The following is a 13,707-nucleotide window of genomic DNA, read 5'->3' on the forward strand; positions in this document are numbered from 1 at the left end:
TGAGAAAACTCAACACAAGGTCCATTTAGTAGCTGTTGTTGAGCTGTTGACCATATCACATGATCTTCATCAACAGATGCCCAGTTGTTATTTTTAGGCAAATATGAATGATTTAAAAAAAGGAAAATGTCAACATCTACAACTCCACAACAACAGGGCAAACTCAGTCTGCTGATGAAGATCGGGTAATATGATGAAAAGCTCCAGCAGTAAGTAAAATGTATTTATATAGCACCATTCTAGGGCATATGTTGTGTAGTACTTACATAAAGACACAATATAAAAATATCAAATAAAAAGAGAAGAGAGATACTAAATGGTTGTTTTCTTAACTTCTGTTTTCCAATGTTAGAAGTCAACTTTGAACCTTATTTTCCTTATTGTTTATGTTAAATACAGGAGAACATAAAAAACAAACTAGGAAGCCAGGTCAGAGGTGGAGAGGCCTGATACTCTGACATGTCAGGCTAGAAGAGACCTCAGTAGAGAGAGATCTCAGTAACATCCAGACAGCTAGACAGGATGTCTGCAAATACTTCAACCAAACTCAATAAAGCACTTTCAAAACACAAACCAGTTTTGACATGAATCATCAGATGACGAAGGAGGGTGTTGGGGAGGAATCTTACCTTGCAAGGCAGCTGGATTCACATGATCACAACATCACACAAGAATCCATGTGCTTGTGCACCAGTGGTTCGGACTTATCAGCATCCTATGAGGATTCTCCCGAGAGTGACCTTGCAAATCCAGCTGCCTTGCAAGGTAAGACAGTGATCGACAGATAGTTCATCCAATTGCCTGCCAAGTATTTTTTGAAAGTGCCTCCTCTTTTCCAAACAGTTGGCAAGGATGACTTCTCAGATGGTTCTGTGTTACAAACCATCTGGTGCATCAGGTTAGGAGGGTTCAGATTCAACTTTCTTTCACATGCTCACTATTAACAAGGATTTTATTTAACCATCACATTAATGATGGGAATTCCTAGTGGTGTTTCCACTCATATCATTAATGTGACGCTCTGGTAACATATAACGTCCAACCAGAGATGGGTGGGAATGGTACCCCGTTGAAATCAAAATCACTGCTTGCTAACTCCACGATGGTATTCGATATGAGATATAATAAATTTAAGTGAACCTTACAGGACACTGTAAGTATTACATTATATATATTGCTATAGGGAAAAGCTATGAAGTTCTATCAAGGCACACTGATGTGGTGACAAATTTGTTTTATTTTTTTTCCTTACTTGTTTGACTTTTTGTGTTTGCTAAAACTGTACAAAATAGAAGCCTTAATTACTTGGGTACCAGTTCCCCTTCATATTATCCTCTTGGAGGTTCTCCAGAGGTACCACAATGGGCAGCAGTAAGACCTTGTGGCAAAAAGAAAAAGTAAAAATGCAAGCTTAGTCAGACAGCCACTGGCAGCTTAGCTAGGGCCTCCTACCTGCAATGTGTGGGGCTGGGGAATGGCTAAGAGGTGTTGGTAGCACGGTGGTTTCAGAGGAGGGACTGCAGCCTGAAGATGCTGGCTGATTGATGAATGAGGGATGTTTGGGAGAGGGTGTGGAGGGTTGGTGATGGACTTCGTAGAACATAGAAGACGAGGGCTGATTGGTGGGATATTCAGATGAGATTTCAGAAGATTTTCTTGGTTGTTTGATGGTTTCACAGGATTTTTGTGGGGGCAACAGATGTTGAAGATTAAGAATTCAATGGCAAAAGGAAAAGGTTTCAGAGGACCATTCAGAGTTTTGGTGAAGTTTCACCAGAGGTGGCTGGTTGATTTCAAAGGGAAGAAGTAGGTTTTTGTTGATTTAGCAGGAGAAGGGTGTATCAGAGGAGGTTAGGGCAGCATGGATTATTTAGTTTGAGATTTCAGATGTTAGAAGGATGTTTAAGGATGTTGGTCAGTACACAAGGTTCCAGATGAGGCAGTTGGTTGATTTTGAAGGAGCATAAGATTTTAAAGGAGATGGTTAGTTGATCACAGCAAATTGTTTAAGAAAACATTTCAGAGATTGATCTTTCAGGAGCAGGAGGCTTCAGAGGAATCCCTGAGGGTTGTGGTGTGCTTAATGAGGGCAATTATGCTCAGTACGAGAACAACATGGATAGTATCCAGAGACTTCAGAGAGGAAGGAAACTGGCAGAGATTCAACTTTGATCGATGGTGACATCGGGGAAAGAAAGACACCTGTTGCTTTCAGGATGATAAAAAAAAGTTGAAAATAGAAGAGTTTGGTTGGTAGGAGCCGTTACAGGAGGAGAAGGAGTGTGGATCACCAGAAGCAACTAGAAGCCTTCGAGGATGAGGAGTTGGATAGGCGGATGGGTGGATAACCAGGGTGACTGAGAGGGAAAGCAAGGGATGGATGGAGGGGGTTGAGTTAGGAGTAGAGTGCATCAATACCTGCAGGAGTGAGGACCAAGGCTTGTAGGAGATCAGACAGAGAGACAATCCCTCTCACCACATCTTCATTGTCAACCAACACCAAACGATGCACCTAGCAGGGAAATGGTTAGGATTTGGCTGTTACTGTACGATCATCTACAGTCAGATTAAAATGAATCATCACTGACAACTTGGACCACAAACTTGAGCTGAGACGAGGGAAATGAAAAAGGAAAGGAAATAACAAAAGAGCAAGAGGGAATTCAAACATGGGATCACATGGTGATAGTACATGTGTGTTACCTCAGCCTTAGCAATGCGGTCAATGATGGTCTCTAGTGTTTCATAAGGGTAACACTTCAGAACTCCCTCCATCCAACAGGCTCTGGAGGCAATGGCCTCCCGCATCGTCATGTTCAAGTTATTGTAGTTTTTCTGGGCTGCAAGGTTCTTAAAGAGAAAAAGAGAAAACAATCTTATGCTGCTGCCTGTACTTTGTTTCAGTTGAATTTCTAGTTGCTTGTAGCTAGTAACATATACAGTCTTTAAATTTGTAGTGTGATATGATTCAGCATGCATTATTTATCATAGTTGTAGTGGTGCGTAAGGTGTGACATGAACTCACAATGACATCAAACCTGGAGTACAGCGCCACCACTTTGTCTAGAGATGAGAAATGTACAAACAGAAAAAAGATGAGCGTTACAGTCAACTTGAGGGTGCAATAATACATAAAAGAAGACTTAGGAATCATTTGTGGTCAAACTGATTTTTCAAAAGTAATTCAACTTTTAAACAGTGCATCATAGTTTACAAGAATTTGGGGATTTAACCCACCATTTGATTGACTGTGATTCTGACAGAAAAAGACTAACAACCTGTTTCCCAAGTGAATAAAAGCACCAAATATCAGTGTCATTATGGACTACCTTGCTCGTTGACTACAGGCAGAGCTGACACTCTTCTCTCTACAAAAATGGTCAGAGCGTCATAGACAGTGGCGGATTCCTGGACTGTAGCAATCTCTCTAAAGGTACCGATCGCCACTTCAGAGATCTGCCTTTGCAGAAACCTTGGTTTAGGAATCATAGATCCCTGAGGGGGAGAAGAAAAGACAAGATACATTGAATCTCAAATTTGAGTTGAAAAACAAAAGACTGGAACAGAAATGATATGGCCCAACAAATTTTCACTTTCAGTCATGTTTTCTATATACATGTATTTCACACACTCAAATCATAGTAAAAGGAAGCATATTTTTAATGTGACTACAAATGGGTCCTGGTCTCCAATTTTGTATGTTTTCAGTATAACACTTAAATGGATTTGGGTAATGAATCACAAAGTTATGTGTTGTACTGTCTTGGGGATTTGAGGGATTTGAGTTGATATTGAGGTGTTCATGTTAAGTCAGTGCACAAAACCTTGCAGAGGATTCAGGTCTGGTTTTGGAAAATTCTCTACTGCCTCCAGAGAGGTGTTGGCTTACAAATATGTGGAGGAACTTGAGGATGCGTTTGTGAGTTAGGATGTGGAGGACGTTTCCTGATGTTGGGTCAATGACTGGCAGCCGGTGTATCTTATTCTTCAACAGGGAGTAGATGGCATCAAACAGGCTGAGAGGATGAGAAAACTCCTGATTAGGATAGGTTTTTTTTGTAATGGCATAAAAAGATAAACCCTGATGTTAATGAATTATCACAAAGACTGGCTTCACCTGGCTTCAGGAGTGATGCTGATCAGTTTGTTATTTGAGTACTCAAGATATATCTCTGCCAAGAGACAGAAAACACGTTAAAAGATTCTGACACAAACTATTTGAATTTAAATGAAACTTTTGGTACTATAAATATACTGTTATGTTGCACTGACCTCTCCATGTCTCTATCTTGTGTTCTTCCAGCTCATAGATCTGAACCTGCAGACAAAACAACCATTATCTCAGATCCTCAGCCTCAGCAGCCATCTGTCAGTCTAATCTCTAAGACATTTTTCGAGGATGGTTGCCATTGTTGATTTTCTGCTTTTTGTTGTATTGTTGGATGTGACAGTGCTGGGTTGTCAACTAAACACCAATGAACTTGATTGTCTGTTACATACACAAATGACAGCTCACATGCAAAAAAACATAGGCATTGTGTGTTTATTCTCTACATATGTTCAATCAAAAAGTCAGAAGCACAGCTCACCAGAGGAGATTTGTAATAACGATGGAGAATGTTGATGAAGTCAGTGATGGTCAGCATACCTGCACACACGCGCCCACCAACACACATTGGAAACATCAGACATGGAATTATCAGTGGCATATTTTCAAACAGATAACCACAGCAGTGAATTATATCTGGCAAATGACTTACAAGACTGTCATTTGCTCCTGATAAAATGTCTTCTTCCTTTAAGAGACATTATTCACATTTGAATTTTTTATGAACGCAGACAACATACATGTGCATTTTCACATTGATTGTTATTACGTGGCTGTGAGTCATCTCCGTGTGGAGACTATTGTTCATCGATGACTGTTTGGTACAGGCATCATTAGGGACTGTAAGCTTGCTGATATAGACACGTTTGAAATTATCGCATTTAATCTTCTTTCTTTTATCCATTGTAATGACATACTGGACACATGCAGTCATTTTTAGGGAGAGACACTTATTTCACATTAATGCTTCAATAAATAAATCCTGCACTACGTTTTCATAGGAATATGTATGCAACATGATTATGTAACACATGTATTGCCCTCTATTACTAGGTAATGTATTGTTGTAGTTATAATATTAAATAAATGATAATTGAAATCTTTATATGTTATTACCCTCAACTTAAATAATATGTTCACAGTGATGCAAATTTGTTTTTCACATAAAGTATGTCACCAGAGCAATAGATTAAATGTTTAGTTTTAAGCTGTTGGATGCCTGCTTAGTCACTTCATTCAGGCTGATGAGCAAGCTTTTTTGTTGGCAAAGCTTAAGAGGGGAGTGCATACACTGCTGATGCTGCTGCAGATTTCCTTACAAGCAGAAAATGATCACAGATAAGTGTCATGATGATCAGCTCTTCGTGTTCAGTGAGGTGTCAGTGTTTGTAATGCAACACAAATGTCTCATCGTTGACCTGCTTTCCCCTAAATGTTAGCATGCAAACTGGGCCAGCATCATCTGAAACCACCTATCCACAGTAACGAAACCTGAACCCTCAGCGCTGCGCTTCAAAACTGCTGGGAGGTAACCAAAGTAGGTCACACACCTATTAGCCTCTAACACGTATGGAACCTCAATACTTTTTGTGTTCACAGAACCAAGTGAATGCCTGGCTGCATTGTTAATTTAGTTTATTTTTTGACTAAATTGTCTGGTTTAAATTTTATTTTTTATTTTATTCATGCATACTTGTCTGGATGCCTCCTATTTCACCTTAAAGTCCATTTCAGTGTTTGAACACTGGATGCTTCAGGTTTACACACCACACTCTGGTAATGAGTGGACCAGGTTTGGCTTCAAAACTTGTGATATCACAAATCATGCTCATAAGCCCATCCCTAGAAATCTGTCATTTTAAATGAGTACAGAAAAAATACATGCATCATTCTGCACAGTGAACAAGAGGAAAAACATATTTTTGGGTAGAGGGGAGTATTCTAAGACCATTAGTTAGATATAACACTGGCACGATGACACAGAACCACCCGTCTTATAATCCTGGAGTCGAACAAGAAAGTTGATAGTAATGATTTATCTTTCTTTAAATAATCTGTTTCAGATAAGCGATTTAGATTGTTGAGTTTAAATATAGCAAACTGACTGGCTTGTATTTCATGTCCAGAGCTTGGCAGACTTCCTCTGACTAAAATATCTACAAAGAAGCAGGTGAATAAAATGTTATTACTGAGAAGAATAATGGCCAAAATTACAAAATCAATACACAGGATAAATATGTCAATTTAAATAAAAACTTCACAGAGCTTACTGATTGCTTGAAATGAAAAGAGGAACAGAAAAACCATTCTAGAAAATTGACTTTGTATCTAAATCATAACTCATCACCTTGCTGCAACACAACACCAACACTCTAATTTTGAGAGGCCAATATACTGTAAGTACTCTTTGTAAGCTTCAATTTCATTCCAGTGACAATGGTGATTGACTCAGTTCATTTAGGTACTGAACACATGTAATTCACCACTTGTATGTATGCAAGAGAGACAGAGATACAGTATGGCTCACCCACAAAACACTTAAGCTTGTTATCCCATAGTGGCGCTGCCCTCACACCATTAGCCACAAGAGCAAAGAACGCCTTCTTCACCTGACAAAAACACACACAAAGTTTTATTACATTTTATTACATATTTATTACAATCCAAATTTGTCATACAGTTTTTGTACTGTATTAGACTGTTACTGGTTGTGGGTCTTTCTAAAAATAGAAATAAAAGTTTATAGTGGCAGGTTTATCTGCATTTCTTAGAACTGGGAAACGCTACAACATCTTTGTGTGTGTGTGTGTGTGTGTGTGTGTGTGTGTGTGTGTGTGTGTGTGTGTGTGTGTGTGTGTGTGTGTGTGTGTGTGTGTGTGTGTCCAATACCTCAAGTGTTGTGTCAAAAATGACCAGTTTGGAACTGGTCGGTATGGCGTCATAGCAGCAGTGACTCTTCATAAAGTTCATGTAAATGAATGTGTCAGGGTCTGAGCCTGCAGGCGTCCCAAAAGCATACGAATAGACAGCTGCAATTAAAGAAATCAGAAAGACATAGAGATGAAATTATCTTAAAATCACATCTGGATAACAATTTTCTTAGCAATCATTATAAACTTTGAATTTGATATGGGCCTCAGTACATGTTTTTTAGAATTGCATTAATCAGGCCAACGTTTTGTTTTCATTGTCACTAATAAACACAAAGTAGTTGTGAGTACCTGGCCAATAATTCCAGCAGAATAGTAGAAATAATAGTAGAGGCATTGAAATAGTAGATTATGACAAACAATACAAATACACATCCAAAGCTACAAAATCTTCTCTTCTTTACCTCTGCTCCGCACTGAGAGAGAATCCTCATCATCATACTCCTGGTCCATCTCAAATAAGGGTACCTGGGAGAGGAAGTATATCAAGAGTCAACCAGTGGCTCAGAATTTTCTCCACACACATCTGCAATGACCCCACTGTTATGACCTAGCATAGAGAGAGGGAACTCTGGCGCAACACGAAAGATAAGACCCCCCTCTTCCCAGCTCCCAAGAACAGCAGCAGAGGATTTGCAGCCTTTTAAGAGGTTTATTTTAAAATCTTTACACTTCAGGGTGGGCTAAGAGCAAAACAAATAAAACAACAGGGAACTAAAGCTGAGCAACCTAAAATGACCACCTCAAACAGAAAGTAACAAAAATACTAGTCTCTAATCTAACCTCTAACTCAACAAAAACAGGAGAAAAAATCTGGCAAATCTATATACAGCATTTCACAGAGAAACACCTTCAGCCCATCACACACAGGCATCACAGCAGGATCACCAGAGACAGAGAACCACAACACACAGAAGTCATATACACAAATAAATAGAACATGTTCAAGTGGTCGTAACATAGTAGTGGTTGGTAGCACAGGAAGGTCCTTTGCTCTTCCGTGACTGCCTTAAAGAGTTATCTTATACCTGAGTGGTTGTGGTTCATTTCTGTCTGTTCATGACTGGAATCTGTTGACTCTGTTTTCAGATAGTGTCCCATTGTATCAAGCATGTCACTGCAAACTGGAGCAATGACCATCAGGGAGACACAATAGGGACTTAGCATTAACAAAGCTCTTTCTTTCTCTTGGTGGATGACAGGAGGCGACAGTTCGTTGCAGCTGTTTGTCCCACTGTTTGTTTACATTGGATAGGCCAGATGTACCCTGCAGGTTTGCTGCAAACACTTGTTCTCAGTGATTTATCACTTTCAGCTAAACAAGTCTCTCCTATATTCTGGCAGAAGATGGAGACATGTAGAAAGGGCAGCTGTAAGCAGTGTCTACAAATGTGCAAGTGTATGTCATGGCAGTAAGCCAAGAACCTGTTGATGGCCATCAGCTTTGAGGGAAGAAGTATCCAGAGCCGGCTTGACATAACTGACTCAGTCAGTGGAGAGATACGATTAAGACACTGTCAATGAGGAAATTGCAGAAGTAAAAGCCAGGTATGGAAAACCTTAAAGCAACTTAAGAACTAAAGGGAAATTGGAGGAATTTCTAACTCAGGAGCTGCTTTTGAGAGATCGAGGGAGTCTGAGAACAATCAATGATGGAGGTTGAGGCTTCCTTCAGTCCTCCTTCCTACTTAGATCATTAAAAACTGTGTTGACAGCACACAGAGAGAGTAAGGGTTTCCAAGCACAGCTTTTATTTTTGCACTATGTGGTAAGTAATTAACCGTTACCTTCTCAGCAAGTCATATTACTTGTTTCCATAATTGTAATGTGTTGAGGATGCTGCAGCCACATTACACTTACATTACACCAGTACATCTGGTCCCTGTCACCCACAATATATTTTTAGATATATTTTATATATTTATTTGCTGATGCTGTGCACAATGAGGTTGTATAATATCATATTGATTAATATCATAATGATTAATGTGTCACACAGGTTCTTTGTTTCATACCTTTGGACCACTGAATGGAGAGGAGATGGCTTTTCCAAGAAGGAAAATACTATTGTTATTTGAATGGTGTGGTAATCTACATCTGACGGATTACAGAATTTTAACTGTCCTACAACACAATGTTTTCACATAGTTAGACATGTACACCCTGTGTACACTAAAATCAGTACAGATTCTGCATGCTGCCTTCAGACAGTTGAACAGGTGCATTAACTGAAGAACATTTTCAGTTTTTTTATTGCACAGATATTGCCTTTACAATTGTGTACATTGATGTCAGTCTACTTGATGCTTTGTCAGTTGGTTGGAGACATTAAAGCTCCTAAATCCCTCTGATAGTTCCACACTTAAAAGAACCATCTAGAGAACCTGGAGTGACTACAGCATCCAGTATGTTTAGAGACTCCCAGAGATTCCTAGAAAGAGCTGGAGGAAGTGGCATCTGCCCTATTGCCCTGTTGTCACCATTAGGTTGGGTTGATTGATGGGAAGAAATAGATAAGATTGATGGACTATGTAGAATGACATGTACAATGATCTCTCTTATACTTGCCACTCAAATTGCCACTCTGCTGCGAATGTTCCTACATCACAAGTGTGCATGCATTGAAATAGCTTTTCATCCATATGATGACCTTAAGTGACCATCAACTGGTATAGAAGATACCAGATCAACCTTTCCACAACTGGAAGCCTTCATCGGGATCGTATTTCAGTGGTATCGCTGTATCATTAGGTCAATTTCCTTATTTTGACTTTGTGATTAAAAGCCTTGCTGTGACTTGTGTTTAAATGTCTCTGGCATGGTTTCAAATGGTAATGGCGAGACCTTGGTTGGACCTTACATTCTTAGAATTAAACCTGATCTCAGTGGTTTAAGACTAAATGCCTGACAGATACAGAGTAAGTGAGGTGAGAACATGCATGAACATGAATCTGAATCTTGCAGGTTAGCAAGCTACAGAACACAAAATACTATGTTCACGCAGAAATATAAGCCGTCCACTGTGAACGTAGTAATGTACCTGTGGTGATGCCACTTTAGAGGGATTAAAAAAGCCCCCCTCCAGAAAAAAACAAAAAACCCTTTGTTAACACAGGTTTACAAAGGTACACGTAAAGCAACACTGTAAATATAAAACTAGTACATACAGCTGAAATGAAAACTAAATGAGTACGGAATACAGATTTTACATAATGATTCAAAGTAATGAAATCATTATAAGCCAAAAGATATCGACAGAGGCTCCTCTTAACAAGCTTGCTAGCTTGCTCATGTCTGCTAGCTACATTTTGCCCTCTTTTTTTTGTTTTTTGCGAGGCACACTATAAAATAATTTATATTAAACTTTCAGATTGTTTAAATTTAAGCCAGAGATATAGCAATGCTTATTATTTCTGGCTGGTAACAACCTGGCTAACTGTTAGCTCACCTATACAAGCTAATGTTAGCTTACTTCCATGGTGGAAGTAAGCTAGCTGAGAAGTAAACAAGGACTGGGTTGAGTATGGGTTGAAATCAGTTGAAATATGTCAGAAAAAGAAATAGAAACTGAATTTGAACTGCTCAGGTTGAATAATGGCATTACTGAATCTAAATAACATAATTTAAATGTGTATTGTTTCTCTTGAATAATTGAATGAACTTGAAACTGAATGTAATATTATGAAATTGAATTAATTTGCTCTGAAACTGTTGATCTTCACTCATTCAACTCTCTATATACTTCCACATTCAGTTCTCACACACACACATACACACAGTCTTTGAGGAAAAGCAGCCAACTGCAAAACTTCTTTTCTGTAATGATTTTTCTCACTGCAATATCAATTACCAATGGGAGTTAGATATTTCAAAAGCCTCATTTTCTCTATTCGAAGTAGAAACTTGAGCTTTATGTCTGGACATTTCGGAGAAAAAATACTTTATCTGAGTATTTGTCTGGGTCAGTGGGCTTCTGTTAATACCTTTTTCTCTGAGGGGGTGGTCTGTCCACACCTGCCGGGTGTCTGTTTGTGTTGGTTACCAGACCACATGTGTTAGTGTGTGCTAGGACATGACTTTGAAACTGAGACACTACATTAACAAAAAAAAAGAACAATCTACTTTTACATTGCAGATCATTGCACCTCCTGCAGCAGCCATTTATCTGTGTACTTCACCACCAGCATGCATGCATATGTGAATAAATTCTAGATGTAATCTGAACTATGAGCAGAGCCAAATCTGCACTGGGCTCGAACAGGACAGAGACACTAAAGCTGTAATAGTGAGCAAGGCTTTGAACCTGGGTTCCTGGGTCAGGAAGTGAAGTGTTTCTACGTGCATTACTCTGTTGGCTGGAGAACCAGAGCAAATCTGAGCCAGTCTATTTCTACAAGAGGCACTTCAGCTGCTTAACAAGCTAAGTGAAAGTTATGTGAAAGTGAAATTACAACATCAAATGTCAGTTATTATAATTGTTCATTGTCCACAAAATGCACTGGCAGTGTAATCAAACAACTGGGTGAGATTCAGCCAGGTGAGTTTCTTACCTCTGCAAAAGGCTCCATGGCTGGGGAAGAGGAAGAGGAGGTGTGCCTCTGTGGAACCAGATCGAGGGGTGAGGCCCTGGGCATCAAAACAAAAGACTAGAACACCCTCAACCCGCCGTCCAACAGAAACATCTGGGAGGCTCTTTGACCATATTAGATAAAGACGTGATGAAAAGAATCCAGGCGTGGTGAAGTAGGGCAGACGAGGAGAGAAAGGAAAGGAGAAGCAATTGGACGCAAAGGGAAGAGCTCCACCGGACGGTTTCAGCCAGCTGGGTCTGAATGTCTGGGAAAGGTTGAGGTCTAAATCTGGACTGCTGGGTGAGAGGCCTGTGGCATTCACAGAGAGGGAGAGTGGGAGGGGATAACTTGCACAGGGAGAGAGGTGGGGGGGCTATACAAGGAGAACGGGGTATGTGTTTGAGTGGTGACAGATATTATAAGTACTTCTTTATCATCCATAGGTGAGATGTTCAGGTGACGACATGCTTATATTTAGAGAGAGAAACAAAGAAAAGACAACAACCCTCCTCACACCCTGTTGCATCATCCCTGCCCTTTGACTGTAAAAAAACAATATTATGAGTGTGGAAATAACAGGACTATTGTGTCATCACATCTGGATATTTGAGATTTGGAATATTGTCAATAATGTAACCCATATATCACATCCAGTGAATGGCAAATTCACCTATGATTATATACAGGAAAAAAGGTCAAATAAATACATCCAGCAAAAACACCAAATGTTCTTTTAGGAACAATTTTACACAGAAAAGTCAAGTTGTGTAAGTTTTATGAATGAGTGAAGTTAGGGTTAGGGTTAGCATGCTTCTCTGGCTGAAAAATTAAACAAAAACAAACTAAAATTTGGCTTCCCCCTTTTTTTAAGGCAAAATGTAAGGCCATATCAAAACAAGCTGTAAACATAGCATTGATGTATCTGATAGAGTTGTTACGGCCTGTTACCACATCAAGCAGACATGGAGCAACATTAGCGTTCATTCGGAGTCATGTTTCACTCTCCTTTTAGCTCTGTTTTGGACTTAACCAACTCTTGAGACATACTTAAGTTCTCTAGTTGCTAAATTATCTACTATATTCACCAGCTGGTCACTAACTTATTCTGCTATTTGGTGCTTTCTCAAGTAGTGTACAGCAGTAGGTTTTTGTTTTTTCCCCCAGAAATGAAGGCATGCAAGTGTATCTGATGATTCTCTATGGGTTGACCACTACAAGGGACCTCTGTCACATCCCATGTACCAATTTCACACATTGTTAAAGGGGACCTATTATGTTCATTTCCAACTTATTCAGAATTCCACTAGAGTCATTTTACATGATTTACAGTTCAAAAAACTCCTCATTTATCTCATGCTGGCCTTTGACAATAGCAGTCCCTCAGTTCAGCCTCTGTCTTTTAAAAGGCATTTTAAGCTCCTGTCTCTTTAATGTTCCCCACCTGATGTGCCCATTATATTAGTGTATCAGAGTGGTGTTAAGTTACCAATGATGCAAACCCAACATTTCCTGCTTTACTGCTTCATATTAAAAGCTTTAAAATGACTTTTATTGTAAAGAATTCACAGGAAATGAAATGTGTAACTGAAACAGAAATATTTGTTAGGGGCTTTAAAAAGCAGTCCACACAACATATGGGGATATTTAGAGCTCTTTGTTCAGCGGATCACTTAGAAATAATGCAGGGGGGCATAGAGCAAGTGAAAAAAAACACAGTGATGACAATTTTTGATAAAGAGCTGCAGAGTTTACCCTAGGCTTTTTTTTGGACTGCCAATATGGCTAGTAATATTCCAGAATTCCGGCCATAAAGCACAACTACTGGACATATGTATAATACAGTACAGGGCCTCCTGGGGTCACATGGTTTAAAAAAAAACAACAAAACTCAATGCGCACGGATATCCAAACTGTTCGAACGGGTTACTTACAGTGACCTCAAATGATTTAGCTTGGATTCAACAAATGTATTTTTATTAAAAATGTACTAAAATTATTAAAAGAATGAACACTAAACTAAACTCTAAACTTTTTCAAAATGAGCTACAACAATAAAATAAATAAATAGCCTTGCTGTTGTTAATTAAGTCCTGTCACC

At 39.2% G+C, this 13,707-nt stretch overlaps 1 protein-coding gene across 1 annotated transcript; it reads right to left on the reverse strand.

The window, feature by feature from the left end:
• Positions 1–2,329: 2,329 nt before the first annotated feature.
• Positions 2,330–11,672, reverse strand: prkag3b (protein kinase, AMP-activated, gamma 3b non-catalytic subunit). Its single transcript, XM_053328781.1, has 12 exons — positions 11,589–11,672; positions 7,443–7,506; positions 6,998–7,137; positions 6,636–6,717; positions 4,590–4,648; positions 4,273–4,318; positions 4,118–4,172; positions 3,890–4,016; positions 3,330–3,495; positions 3,026–3,063; positions 2,704–2,850; positions 2,330–2,512 (listed from the first exon to the last, which is right to left on the reverse strand). The coding sequence occupies exons 1-12, from the start codon at positions 11,670–11,672 to the stop codon at positions 2,396–2,398; spliced, it is 1,125 nt and encodes a 374-aa protein (XP_053184756.1). The 3' UTR covers positions 2,330–2,395.
• Between the last annotated feature and the right edge of the window lie 2,035 nt (positions 11,673–13,707).

Source organism: Scomber japonicus, chromosome 11 (assembly GCF_027409825.1).
Source record: "Scomber japonicus isolate fScoJap1 chromosome 11, fScoJap1.pri, whole genome shotgun sequence".
Classification (NCBI taxonomy): Eukaryota; Metazoa; Chordata; class Actinopteri; order Scombriformes; family Scombridae; genus Scomber; species Scomber japonicus.